We start from the raw sequence: 15,180 nt of genomic DNA on the forward strand, positions 1-15,180 counted from the left end.
GAGTCGATAGTGAAAAAGTAAAAAATATTCCGATATTCGATAGTGCTAGAGAAAGTAAAGAATTAACCGATTTCGATACTAGAAAAAAAGTAAAGAATAAAGAACGTAGTAATCGATATTGAAAAAAAAAATATTCCACCACTCTTTCTGAATGCTCAAGGCAGATAGTTTTAAATGCAGTCATGCAATAATAATCCTTCTGAAAAGAGTCACAAACACAGTTTTAAATGCAGTCATGAAATGTGCCTAACTGCTGAAGCAAGCATTACCATTTTCTCAAAGTTGGAATCAGAGAGTTGAGTATGTGTTGGGCTCAACACCCTCTGACCCAAAGAAAACAGTCTTTCTACAGGTGACGATGAAGGCAATGTTTTATTGTACATTATGAAGGGCTTGTACAAATCCTTCGGTAATTCATCATCAATGTTGCACCATGAAAGCCACAAGTTTCTTACAGACTTGGAACCTTCTGCTAATCTCTTTTTTGCTGTCTCTTCAAATCTCCAGAAAAACGAATTTTTCTTTACAACTTCAGAGTTAGAACTCATTTCAGAACAAGAGGCTTGGGCTTGTTCAAATTCCAGAAGTGTATTTTGAACCAATGTTATAATTGCACCTTTTTCAACTTCAGGAGCCCAATTTAGACGGAAATTTGGGTGAAGAGCAGCAGCATCTTAAAATACGAAGACTTCGTCTCATTTTCAAACCTTGTGGTAAGACCTTGTTTTAGTTCTTGAACAAGTCGATTGCAATAAACCAAACCCAAATCAACTCGACAAGCCCACTCTTCCAGAACGTTTGTGAGTGTAGGCAACAAGTACCCAGCACATACAGAATTTTCCCCTTGCAGAATGTCCAATGCCATGGCAAGTGGCCACATGACACTTAAAAATTCTTTCAAGAAGCATTCTTCAGCATCAGTGATCGGTCCCACATCTAAAGCAATGAAAAGAGCTGTGAGTGCAAGCTTTTTATCATTAACAAGTTCGTGCACCCTTGTTAGGGCATCATATGTTGAATTCCACGTAGTATTGTTCGGAAGAAGAAAAAGTTTACCCAAAGCTTGACGAATTTGTCACAAAATAAAACTGACATTGATTGCTTATTCCACACAGCACTTAGTTTTTCTTGTTTTTGGCGGGAAGTCAATACCAACGCATTTTCGGCGCCAACAATCATAGTGGCGTGAGTCACATGACTGCAACCAGCTGATTCATGAGGAAACCTGTCCTACGTTAAAGTGTCTACTGTCTACCAATGTTATGACCACCAAATTGTAACTGAAAATTCCATGATGTGATAAAAAAAAATAGCTTTTTTGGAAAACTAGATATGCAGTAATTCTTATTAAGGTTATTTCCAATGTAGGCTATGTTTTTTGTTTAGCTGAAACTATTTAATTGTTTTCAAATGTATACTTGTTGTGCTTTTTAAGCTGTAACCTTTTAAAAATAATGAATCACCATCCGGGAATTGTTGTAAAAATAGAAGATATTGTTGATTTTGAAACAAATGAAGGAACTATCTTTGCTGACAACAAATCGCCTGAATGTGATAAAAGGTTTTCCAGAAAGTCTGCTGTACAAAGTCACAAAGAAATTCAATTTGGTTCTAATGCTTATGAGTGTGATGTATGCAACAAATGTTTCTCAAACCATGGACATCTGAAAGAACATGAAAGAACTCATTCAGAAGCTAAGCCATACAAATGTACCATAAGTGACAAACGTTTTTCAAAGAATTCTAATTTGACGAAGCATAAAAGAATTCATTCTGGTGAAAAGCCATACAAATGTGATGTTTGCAACAAATGCTTTGCACAAAGTGGTCATTTGAAGAATCATAAAAGAATTCATTCCGGTGAAAAGCCATACGACTGCGATGTTTGCAACAAAAGCTTTGCACAAAGTGGTGATTTGGAGAAGCATAGAAGAGTTCATTCTGGTGAAAAGCCATACAAATGTGGGGTTTGCAACAAAAGCTTTGCACAAACTGGTGCTTTGACGAATCATAAAAGATTTCATTCTGGTGAAAAACCATACAAATGTGATGTTTGCAACAAATGCTTTGGACGAAATAGTCATTTGAAGTATCATAAAAGAGTTCATTCTGGTGAAAAGCCATACAAATGTGATGTTTGCAACAAAAGCTTTGCACGAAGTAGTGCTTTGAAGAAGCATAGAAGAATTCATTCTGATGAAAAACCATATGCATGTGATGTTTGCAACAAATGCTTTGCAGAAAGCGGTACTTTGAAGAAGCATAGAAGAGTTCATTCTCGCGAAAAGCCATGTAGGGGAAGGTCGAGACCCATGATCATGGTGGGAGCTATAATCCACCCTCCCTTTTCTTTAATATTACTGTAGTATTTTTTAATATTTTTAGTATTGATTACTTTTAACTGTAGAAAATCATTTGGGGTGGTATTTAAGCCCAAACATTTCGATCTGTCTGCTTCCCCAAGGATTATTCTTGACCAAGAACCGATTGAGTTTGTTGAAAATGTTAAGTATTTAGCAGTGACGTTCGGTGGCTTAAACCGTTGGGAAAGCAACTTGGAAATATGCTGCAGCAAGGTAGTAGGCACGAAGGGCGTAACCGTCAGGCGAAGCCCGAAGGCAAACTTCCAGCGGGGGGTATGGGGGGGCCTCCCCCAAAAATTTTTGAAAAGCACTTCCAATTTGGTGCGCTCTGAGAGCATTTCCAAAACAAATGAAAAATAAAAATCTGTCAAATTGTGCTTCGCCTATGTCGTGATCATACATCCATTTAATGTTTAGAAGTCATGTACAATCTTAATTTTAAGGTTGCAGGACCAAAATCCTGTGTTAGACATGGAATAATAGTTGTCTAAATGTTTAATTCGTCATGAATGTTCATTCTCAGATATTCAGTTAAGCCTACACTACAAAAACTAAAACTTAGGCCTAAACATTACAACCGCAAGCAATTTGTACAAAAAGCTGGATAAGTTTGCCTCCTGTGTATAGAAGCTTAACAAACTAAATATTGCAAACTAAATTTCAAACTAAAAAAAACTAAATATCAAAAAACAGCAACAAGCTTTTTGGCATTATGATGCTGTGCGTGTACCGTGACGAGAGACTATTCTGACGAGTTAGTCTAGTCGCTCTAGCGAATGTACGCATTGACGTCACTGGGAAAGCACAACTAACCTACCATAACCATAACACATCTGATTGGCTAAGCAGCTGGTGACGTTTTGCAAAACGATTGAGGATTGGATGAAACAAAGGCGTTTTTTGACATTTTTGAATCTGGAAAAGCAAGTTTGATAGTTGCTTACCTGGAGCCTCAGTGATTGTTTCTGACAGAAGCGTTTGCGTCAATTGGCATTTATAGGCAAGACATGCGGTTTGGTGAGGACTTAGACTACTCACAAGCGTTACGAGTACTTCTAGTCACGAATACAGTAATTTTCAAGTTAAAATAGACGTGATAAAAATAATAAGAAGTTAAACCTAGAATTCAGTCATTATCTTTTGCAGTTTTTGCTAAGGTAAGCACTGCTTTCCTTGCTTTCCCTCACCGATCGTCACTGGTATTTAGGTGTGCATATCACGTCCTCATTATCAGATGACAAGGACATACTGCGACAAGTTAAATCTCTTTATTGTACTGCAAACAAATTAGAAAATAAATATAGTAAATGTTCACGAAGAGTAAAAAATGTGTTGTTTCGCTCTTACTGTACATCTCTTTATGCTTGTCAACTTTGGCACAATTATCGCCGTTCTTCGATCAATCGGATATGCCTCGCTTTACTAGTGCACGTGAATGTCAAGACAATGCAAATGTTACAACTTTTGATGCTCTATTGCGGAAAACAGTTTATGCCTTTGTGCAACGTTGTTACAAGTCTCTCAATTCTCTTATCATAGCATTAATGTCCTCAGACGCTTTCTATAAAACGACATATTTTAAGCACTATAATGATATGTTGCACATGTCATCCAAGTGACTCCTTACGTCTTGTCTTTTTGTGTTTTTTTTTGTGTTTTGTGTTTTGGTTTTAATATGGACAACCTTGTCTGATGCAAATAAATAATAATAATATAAAGTATTTATTGTCCATTTTTGACGTCATTATATTTTTTATGCTTGGATAACTTTCCCACAATCTTTTGATCAAAATTGTACAAAAAATGAAGGTGCAATGTGGATTTATAGGTTTTGTTTATACTGCTGTATCCCAAGCTGCAAGCTTCCCACTCTGTTGGTTACGAGGATTTAATTGAAGATGATATATGTATTTCTGAAGAACATCTCCAGTAGTTGGTCCAAATTGTCCTTCCTTAAAATGTTTTAAAGGCTGCAAATTAGCAAGCAAACTACCATTGTTCATTTTACTCTTCCTCAGCTCCATGATGGATAAATGAATACACACGGAATGTTAGACGGAAGTGTATATATACAATACGTTTATAATCATACAAGATACAAGTAGAAAATGCTAATTGATCAATAGTGAAACCTGAAATGCATTACAGAAGGTTATCGTAAAGTACAGCTGACTTAATTCATTTTTTTGCCACATGATTTAGATACATAGACTACATTATGCTGTTGCTGGGTGAGATATGCTATTGAAATTATGGCGGACCGTGACCATCTTGCACTTGATCAGAGCTCATTCCGATCAATAAAGCGTGTATTCTAACATCAAGTGCAATGGGTACCCAGATGTTAGCCACATTGAGATGATCGGTTCCACGTTATACTGTATATGACTCCAGGCATTTAACGTTTGTGGTGTCTAAGGAATACATCTCGTTGCAGGAATGAAGCGACTGCGACAAAATCATTCATGCATGACTGTTCGTATCAATTTTTTAATAACTTTTTTTCTGTTGCTCTGAGATACTTTTTAATATTTTTTTTGAACTCCTTACCCCCAAAAACCCCTTGACAGCAACTTTCACCATTTTTCTAGTATCATTTGGCAATAAATTTATAAAAATCAGTCATGCGTGACTGCATAATATGGGTACTTAAACGATTATAACTCTGGTACCGATTGTCCAATTTTAATAATTTTTTTTTAAATTCTTCAGCTGAAAAAGTGCTTTCAGATAATCTAGATATCAACATACTAGGTTAAAAGTAAAGGTATTTAAAAGTAAAGAGGTTTTAAAGAGGATTTTTAAAACCCCTAAAAGTAAAGTAAAAGTAAAGTAAAACCTTTAAAAAGTAAAGTAAAGCTATTTAAAAGTAAAGGGGTTTTAAAGAGGATTTTTGTAATTTTTATGAAAAGTTGTTGCTAAGCAACGGCGAATAACTTCCAAGACATTGATCAAAAAATTTTTTTATGCATATTTTTGAAATCAGCATTGAAAACCCATGCAGAAAAGTCACAATATAGAAGAAAACAAAAGAAAGTCCGGGGATTGGGGAGGTCTACTCTGCAAGGCATTTGACACAGTTGATCATAACATACTTTTGAAAAAGCTTTATCACTACGGTTTTAGAGGAAGAATCCATAACATATTAACTTCGTATTTAACAAACAGGTTTCAATGTATAAAAATAGGTAGTACAAAATCAAATTTTCTGGAAGTCAAGAGTGGTGTAGGACTACCACAAGGTTCAATCCTTGGACCATTGTTATTTTTGATTCATGTAAATGATCTTCAAAATGCATCTTCCTTTACAACAACTCTTTTTGCCGACGACACAAACTTTCAAATGAATGACCACTGCTTGACATCTCTTCAAAGCAGAGCCAGTTGTGAAATCGACAAAATTGATGTTTGGATGAAGTCTAATAAGTTATCTATAAATTTTTTTAAAACTTGTTATATGTTGATCTGCTATAACCAAAAAATCACACAAAATTTTAGTTTACACATTCAAGGAAATGAACTAGAAAGAAAAAATAGTATAAAATATTTAGGAGTACTACTAGATGAAAAACTAAATTGGAAGGAACATGTAAATAATTTACGTAAAAAGCTAGCAAAGGTTTGTGGTATTGCATACAGGCTTCGATACTGTGCTCCATTAACTGTATTAAAAATTGTGTACTTTGCTCTTTTTCAATCTAAAGTTCAATATTTCCATTAGTTTTAATATTCCATTAAAGTTATCAATATTCCATACCAAAAACAACCCATACAGCTGAGCTCTATCGTGCTTTTAACGTTTTAAAGATTGAAGACTTAATTAAACTTGAATATTGAAAATTTATGTTTAAAATTGTGCATGATATGTTGCCAAAATTGTATGATGCTTACTTCACCAATTTAGATAATATCCATAGTTACAACACTCGCCATTACAAAAAATGTTCGGTGTTTTTACCACCTGTTAAATTTCAAGATTGGATTCCGAAGTTGAGCCTTTTGTTGAAAATATAATAAGATTTGTAGAAATTTATAATGTTTTCCAAGACATCTGGCTATTAACACCTCCAAGGATTTGTTTTAGACCCACAGAAAGACATCAATAAATTTTGCAAATCGTAAATCGCGCAAAATTTACGCGATTTACGTTTTTTTTAACTAATTTGTGGGTCAATTTCAGAATGGCTTATTCTGTTGGGTTTTTGTGTAGTTATTGAGTATTTGTGTAAGTGAGTTTTTGGTGTTCCTATTTTAGCCGCAGTTTTTGCCCGTTTGTGTGTAAGAGCTACCTTTAATAAGTTAATAGCCGTTTTTCTGCTAATAAATTTCATACAAATATTACCCTAAAAGTGTTTCCAGAAAGCGCTATAATCCATTATTTAAGTGTAAATTTGCAAAAAATTTCCGAGGAAGCATGCCCCCGGACCCCCTAGAATACGCGTGCCTTCGGCATGCTCTAACCCCCCACCACTTTTATTGCTTCCCTTGCTCAACCCATAAGGATACGCCAATGCACATCAGGTGGCGATGGCTTAATCAAACACTTTGTTGTTCTCATCATTTCATCAAATATTTGCCCCCCCCCCCAATTTTTTTTTCTGGCTACGCCGCTGTATTCCGATATTCGATAGTGCTAAAAAAAGTAAAGAATTAACCGATTTCGATACTAGAAAAAAAAGTAAAGAATAAACAACATATTAATCGATATTGAAAAAAAAAATATTCCACCATTCTTTCTGAATGCTCAAAACAGTAACAAATTGAAAAAAATGCAAAGAAGTGAAAAGTACTTCCCACTGAAAGGACTAGGAGTAACAAAACATAGTTTTAAATGCAGTCATGCAATAATAATCCTTCTGAAAAGAGTCACAAACACAGTTTTAAATGCAGTCATGTAATGTGCCTAACTGCTGAAGCAAGCATTACCGTTTTCTCAAAGTTGGAATCAGAGAGTTGAGTACGTGTTGGGCTCAACACCCTCTGACCCAAAGAAAACAGTCTTTCTACAGGTGACGATGAAGGCAATGTTGTACTGTACATTATGAAGGGCTTGTACACATCCTTCGGTAATTCATCATCAATGTTGCACCATGAAAGGTTAAGCCACAAGTTTCTTACAGACTTGGAACCTTCTGCTAATCTCTTTTTTGCTGTCTTTTCAAATCTCCAGAAAAACGAATTTTTCTTTACAACTTCAGAGTTAGAACTCATTTCAGAACAAGAGGCTTGGGCTTGTTCAAATTCCAGAAATGTATTTTGAACCAATGTTATAATTGCACCTTTTTCAACTTCAGGAGCCCAATTTAGACTGAAATTTGGATGAAGAGCAGCAGCATCTTAAAATACGAAGACTTCATCTCTTTTTCAAACCTTGTGGTAAGACCTTGTTTTAGTTCTTGAACAAGTCGATTGCAATAAACCAAACCCAAATCAACTGCACAAGCCCACTCTTCCAGAATGTTTGTGAGTGTAGGCAACAAGTACCCAGCACATACAGAATTTTCCCCTTGCAAAATGTCCAATGCCATGGCAAGTGGCCACATGACACTTAAAAATTCTTTCAAGAAGCATTCTTCAGCATCAGTGATCGGTGCCACATCTAAAGCAATGAAAAGAGCTGTGAGTGCAAGCTTTTTATCATTAACAAGTTCGTGCACCCTTGTTAGGGCATCATATGTTGAATTCCACGTAGTATTGTTCGGAAGAAGAAAAAGTTTACCCAAAGCTTGACGGATTTTGTCACAAGATGAAACTGACATTGATTGCTTATTCCACACAGCACTTAGTTTTTCTTGTTTTTGGCGGGAAGTCAATACCAACGCATTTTCGGCACCAACAATCATAATGGCGTGAGTCGCATGACTGCAAACAGCTGATTCATGAGGAAACCTGTCCTACGTTAAAGTGTCTACCAATGTTATGACCACCAAATTGTAACTGAAAGTTCCATAATGTGATAAAAAAATAGCTTTTTTGGAAAACTAGATATGCAGTAATTCTTATTAGGTTATTTCCAATATAGGCTATGTTTTTTGTTTTGCTAGAACTATTTAATTGTTTTCAGATGTGTACTTGTCGTGCTTTTTAAGCTGTAACCTTTCAAAAAATATGAATCACCATCCGGGAATTGTTGTAAAATTAGAAGATATTGTTGATTTTGAAACAAATGAAGGAACAATCTTTACTGATAACAAATCCCCTAAATGTAATAAAAGGTTTTCTAGAAAGTCTGCTGTACAAAGTCACAAAGAAATTCAATTTGGTTCTGATGTTTATGAGTGTGATGTATGTAACAAATGTTTCTCAAACCATGGACATCTGAAAGAACATGAAAGAACTCATTCAGAAGCTAAGCCATACAAATGTACCATAAGTGACAAACGTTTTTCAAAGAATTCTAATTTGACGAAGCATAAAAGAATTCATTCTGGTGAAAAGCCATACAAATGTGATGTTTGCAACAAATGCTTTGCACAAAGTGGTGATTTGAAGAAGCATAAAAGAATTCATTCCGGTGAAAAGCCATACGACTGCGATGTTTGCAACAAAAGCTTTGCACAAAGTGGTGATTTGGAGAAGCATAGAAGAGTTCATTCTGGTGAAAAGCCATACAAATGTGGTGTTTGCAACAAAAGCTTTGCACAAACTGGTGCTTTGACAAATCATAAAAAAATTCATTCTGGTGAAAAACCATACAAATGTGATGTTTGCAACAAATGCTTTGGACGAAATAGTCATTTGAAGAATCATAAAAGAGTTCATTCTGGTGAAAAGCCATACAAATGTGATGTTTGCAACAAAAGCTTTGCACGAAGCGGTGATTTGAAGAAGCATAAAAGAATTCATTCTGGTGAAAAACCATATAAATGTGATGTTTGCAACAAATGCTTTACAGAAAGCGGTACTTTGAAGAAGCATAGAAGAGTTCATTTTCGCGAAAAGCCATGTAGGGGAAGGTCGAGACCCATGATCATGGTGGGAGCCATAATCCACCCCCCCTTTTTTTTAATATTACTGTAGTATTTTTTAATATTTTAGTATTGATTACTTTTAACTGTAGAAAATCATTTGGGGTGGTATTTAAGCCCAAACATTTCGATCTGTTTGCTTCCCCAAGGATTATTGTTGACCAAGAACCGATTGAGTTTGTTGAAAATGTTAAGTATTTAGGTGTGCATATCACGTCCTCATTATCAGATGACAAGGACATACTGCGACAAGTTAAATCTCTTTATTGTACTGCAAACAAATTAAAAAATAAATATAGTAAATGTTCACAAAGAGTAAAAAATGTATTGTTTCGCTCTTACTGTACATCTCTTTATGCTTGTCAACTTTGGCACAATTATCGTTGTTCTTCGATCAATTGGATTAGAATTGCATATAATGACTCATTTCGAGTTCTACACAATATGCCTCGCTTTACTAGTGCACGTGAATGTTAAGTCAATGCAAATGTTACAACGTTTGATGCTCTATTGCGGAAAACAGTTTATGCCTTTGTGCAACGTTGTTACAAATCTCTCAATTTTCTTATCATAGCATTAATGTCCTCAGACGCTTTCTATAAAACGACATATTTTAAGCACTATAATGATATGTTGCACATGTCATCCAAGTGACTCCGTACGTCTTGTTTTTTTGTGTTTTTTTTGTGTTTTGTGTTTTGGTTTTAATATGGACAACCTTGTCTGATGCAAATAAATAATAATAATATTAAGTATTTATTTTCCATTTTTTGACGTCATTATATTTTTTATGCTTGGATAACTTCCCACAATCCTTTGGTTAAAATTGTACTAAAAATGAAGGTGCAATGTGGATTTATATGTTTTGTGTTAAAAAAGTAAATTTTTTCACTGAATGTTTTAAAATAACTCATTTGTTATGCAAGAAATGTTCATGAACTTTTTTGTAATAGTAGGTGATGTATTTATGATGAAATTAAGCTGAAAGATTTTTAGATAGCAATGTTAGTTTTTTTTCAGCTGTTGTTTCATTTCTGAAACATCAGGTAGGGAGCCTTGAGTCACCTTGTGTTGGGACCTGCAAGCCATGACAAGTGCCTGTGATAGTAGATGTTAAAGTGTCATTTGACATAATTTTTTTGCTTTTCACACCTTTCCATTAAGATATATCACAATTCTGACTTTTGTTTTTGGAACTACAGACGAAACCGGTTAATCGAATCACCTATTTGCCAAACGTTTTGATACGATTATCCGATTGATTCGTTTAACCAATTTATTAAAAAAAAGGTTTATTGTGAATGGGCGTAATTGTTGAGATGTCTGCTAACTAGCCTGCAACGCACATTACAACTGATACTTCCTACAACTGTATTGTTTACAATTCTGGTTAAACTTTAAAGAGTTCACTAGTTCTGTGTTACATAACACTATGCTGTATTTTCCAGTCAGCAAAACTGGTCCCTTTTGCATTGATTTATCATCTGCAGACGTTGAAACAATGTAAAAAAGACCAGCTTTGCTGACTGGGAGAGCATTTATGATCAAAGCATTTTTTTGCAAACTGCCGCAATCGGACTTCTTTTAATCTCACCGATATCTGTGAGGTCACAACGCGAACTTTGATGTTGATGTTTTTGATTCAAGCGTGCTATTTTTAGCTCCGTACCAGCTGTGTAGTTTTGAGTATGGAACATGGCCTACGAAAATTTTAAAGAGTTTACTAGTTCTGTGTTACATAACACTGTGCTGTATGTTCCAGCCAGCAAAACTGGTCCTTTTTCCACGATTTATCATGTGCAGACGTTGAAACAATGTAAAAAAGACCAGCTTTGCTGACTGGGAGAGCATTTACGATCAAAGCATTTTTTTGCAAACTGTGGCAATCGGACTTCTTTTAATCTAACCGATCTTTGTGACGTCACAACGCGAACTTTGACGTTGACGTTTTTGATACAACCGTGCTATTTTTAGCTCCGCACCAGCTGTGTAGTTTTGAGTATGGAATGTGGCCTACGAAAATAGTGGTATGGTAGAAAAACACGGCTCACACTCATTGTTTGTTTTGAAACCGCAAAGTTTTTTTTTTCAAGTCTTTTGCGCTGTCTGGTAAAATAATTAATTTGCAATGTTCTTCAACTGAATGAAAGTGCACAAATGAAATTACGCACTGCATTTCACAACAGTAGGCTACTTTTTTTCAGCAATTTAAAAAAAAATTCTCCAAAGTTTTCTGGTTTAAACTTTTGGACATGCTTTCCAACACTTCCTTCTCAAGCCGAAATAATTTGTCCGTGTCCATTCCTTGGAAGGCCAGTCGCCGACGGATGGCATCAAAAGCATTTAAACTTCTTTATTGGGAAGTGTGATTATTCCTTTTGTGTGCTCTTCTGTTTTAATGAAGCCCAGCTGTGCGAAAATTGGTTCTTTGTAGTGCGATGTCTAGCACATAAGATTATGGCTTGGGATTACAGACACTTGTCTTTGTTTTGATCGCATGCGTATGTCTCACCCCTGCTTCATTTCGCCTTTGAACATTGCAGACAATTATGTGAAGCAAAAAAGAGACATTCTCTTTTCGTTAACAGGAACAATTATACGATTGAATGAATGAAGTATGCAAACTAGAAGCAAATCCTGATGCTTTTATCCGACTTATTCTTTTAAACGGTATTCGTTTAACCGATGTTTTTACTTTTAGATTTAATTATGCTATTTTACATGAAAATTCTGACAACTCATCCCAAGGAATCATTTGCAAATTCTCCATCGCTTATTTCAAAATTTAAAGCTTGGAAGCTGGCTTGAAGATTGATTTGACACATAAATAATACAACTACGGTATGTTTTAGAATTATATTTTTAATATGGTGAAGTGATTTCTTTACTAAAATACTACATTTTTTGGCTTATCGCAATTGTGGCTTATCGCTCCCGACACGTGTCTTATCGCTCCGCACATGTGGGGTGCGATAAGACGCTTGGCGCGTGTTTATGTTTTTGAGCTTAAATTAAACATTTGCTGAAATAATAACTTGTGCTTTTGCTGTAGAGTAGGTAGCACCACAAGGCATTGCAAAACCAATTTTTAGAGAAAAATATTGAGAAATGTAGAAGATATGCATCTAAAAGAAAAAAGTGGCTCGCAGGTTCCTACCTTCCCCTGCATAGTTTTTTGTATAATTAGCTCACCGTACGTTTATTCTTAAATGCTCGTGTTTTTGATTTTTCTTTTTTTGTATTGGTTAAAAAACCTTAAAAATCGCCGAATAGGGAACTCGCCAAAAAGAGCTCTCGCCGAATAGGGCACTTGCTGAATTGGACTCGCCAAATCGGACTCGCCGAAACGGGCCATTCCGGTTTTCAGATGTATAGTGGTGGTACTTTTTAAGTGTAACCTTTTCAAAAATATGAATCACCATCCGGGAATTGTTTTAAAATTAGAAGGTATTGTTGATTTTAACACAAATGAAGGAACAATCTTTACTGATAACAAATTGCCTGAATGTGATAAAAGGTTTTCTAGAAAGTCTGCTGTACAAAGTCACAAAGAAATTTATTTTGGTTCTAATGCTTATGAGTGTGATGTATGTAACAAATGTTTCTCAAACCATGGACATGTGAAAGAACTTGAAAGAACTCATTCAAGAGCAAAGCCATACAAATGTACCATATGTGACAAATGTTTTTCGAAGAGTTCTAATTTGACAAAGCATAAAAGAATCCATTTTGGTGAAAAGCCATATGCATGTGATGTTTGCCACAAATGGTTTGTAGAAAGGGGTAATTTGAAGATGCATAAAAGAATTCATTCTGGTGAAAAGCAATTACATGTATGCGATGTTTGCCACAAATGCTTTTGCACAAAGTGGTGATTTGAAGGTGCATAAAAGAATTTATTCTGGTGAAAAGCCATACAAATGTCATGTTTGTAATAAATACTTTGCACAAATTGGTGATTTGAAGAAGCATAAATTCATTCATTCTGGTGAAAAGCCATATAAATGTGATGTTTGCAACAAATGCTTTGCACAAAGTGGTACTTTGAAAAAACATAAAAGAATTCATACTCTTTAAAAGCCCTTATTATGTGGAGTTTGCAGAAAGTGAAGACAAGACAGGAAAAAATGCTCGTGAAAAAATAATACCTGAAGATTACCTGCCAGTAGTGAATGGAACAGTTGGAAACAAAAAGGTAAAAGTCTAAACATTATGTTTACAAAACCCTTTAGTTGATCTTATAATCGGAAATGTTACTGAGAGAGATTCTGGAGTTACTTGTTATTCTTGTGGCAAGAATGGTCACTTTGCTTGAGATTGTTCTGCAGATAAGCGACGATCTCACGATCACAGATACTACGAGCACGAAGAACCGAGGAGAGGAGGCAGGCGACGACCATTTGGAGTTTGTTATAGATGCGATAGACATGGACACTTCGCCAGGGAGTGCGTTGCTGACTTCGTACATTCAGAAAATAAAGTTTGCCGTGACAACCATTGCTACCGATGTGGGAAGATTGGACACATAGCCAGGAGCTGCTTTTTTGATGAAAAGGCTTGATTACAACTGTCACAGAGAACAAGCCTTAAAGCAGCCGGCGGCCATCGCGGCCATGGCTGCTAAGTAGTGCTTGAATGACCGCCGGTGCTACTTCCTCAGTCGGCCAAGTTTAGCCACCGGTTTCTTCTAGCCAATTATTTAATTTCGCATTAGAATGATCGTGGATTAAATGTCGAAAATATGTAGTATCAAAAAGTGACACAGAATTAGGTCAGCGCGTCATAATCACCACTCTTGTATTGCGCGGGAGCATTTGCTATTGTATGTAAATGGAATATATCCAGCTGCGATCACCAGCGCTGTAAGTCTTGTTTGACATTCCCGACGTTTATTTTAACGAAGTGTTAATCCGAAGCGCTAATTTACATCGGCTGGCAATATTGTCGTTTTTATATCGATTCAATGTTGTCGGACATTGAATCGTTGTTAAAAAGGCAAACTAGGTTAGTTGAAATCGGAGGGGAAAACACGTGTCTTCATAGTTGAGAAATGTTCCCGCTGTGGGTTAGTGACTTCACACCCCCAGTGGTGACATCATAACTTGGTATTTCTTTCGGTCATTGACCGATTTTTGTAGCAAAATGTCGGAGAAAAATATAGTTAATTCGGTGCAATAAAAGATGTTTGCGGCCGGGTGTTGCAAGGTTGAGTTTCGCTGATGAACGTTAAAGAAACGTTTGTCTGTTCTAACTTTTCTCAGATAAAACACGACAACGTTTCTCAGCGAAACTTAATGTTGTAGCTAGTCAGGAAGTGCAAATTTTGGTTGGTATCAACTACTTGAAAGGAAATGTTTTCATCAGAAAAAATGACCGAATTTTTTCAAGTCATTTCGGACAAATGACCGAAAAGTCTCAGCGAAAAAAAACAGCATCATAACGGAATAAATAGTCAGGTTTTGTGAAGGCGGTAAGCTATGCAGTTGAAACAATCTACTGAGCTGCGAGAAGTTGCAACAATTTAGTGTTGTTAGATGGTCCCGCAATAGCATGTGACAGTGACAATCCCGATAAAGCAGTTTTTGCGTGGTACAACGATTCTATTGCAGGACGCCGCCCAGACTTCAACAACGCCAAGTGAACATTTTAATGCTGTAGCAAGTTTAATTCTATTTACTTGTGCTATCGTTATTTGTGTTTTGGCCTCCAAGCACGCAGATTTGGCCGCCGAGAAGGAGCTCTTGGTAGGCCACGATGGCTGCCGGAAAAAAAATACGAGTTTTAAGGCCTAAGAGAAGGTCATCTGGCCAAGGACTGTCCGGAGAGGAAGTGTTTCCGATGTAAGAAGA

At 36.0% G+C, this 15,180-nt stretch overlaps 1 protein-coding gene across 1 annotated transcript; it reads left to right on the forward strand.

The window, feature by feature from the left end:
- Positions 1–1,454: 1,454 nt before the first annotated feature.
- LOC145780671 (uncharacterized) lies at positions 1,455–12,033 on the forward strand. Its single transcript, XM_082592317.1, has 2 exons — positions 1,455–2,280; positions 8,710–12,033. Exons 1-2 carry the CDS (start codon positions 1,455–1,457, stop codon positions 9,381–9,383), a joined length of 1,500 nt encoding a protein of 499 aa, XP_082448443.1. The 3' UTR covers positions 9,384–12,033.
- The last annotated feature ends 3,147 nt before the right edge of the window (positions 12,034–15,180 follow it).

This window comes from Aplidium turbinatum, chromosome 1 (assembly GCF_918807975.1).
Source record: "Aplidium turbinatum chromosome 1, kaAplTurb1.1, whole genome shotgun sequence".
Taxonomy (NCBI): Eukaryota; Metazoa; Chordata; class Ascidiacea; order Aplousobranchia; family Polyclinidae; genus Aplidium; species Aplidium turbinatum.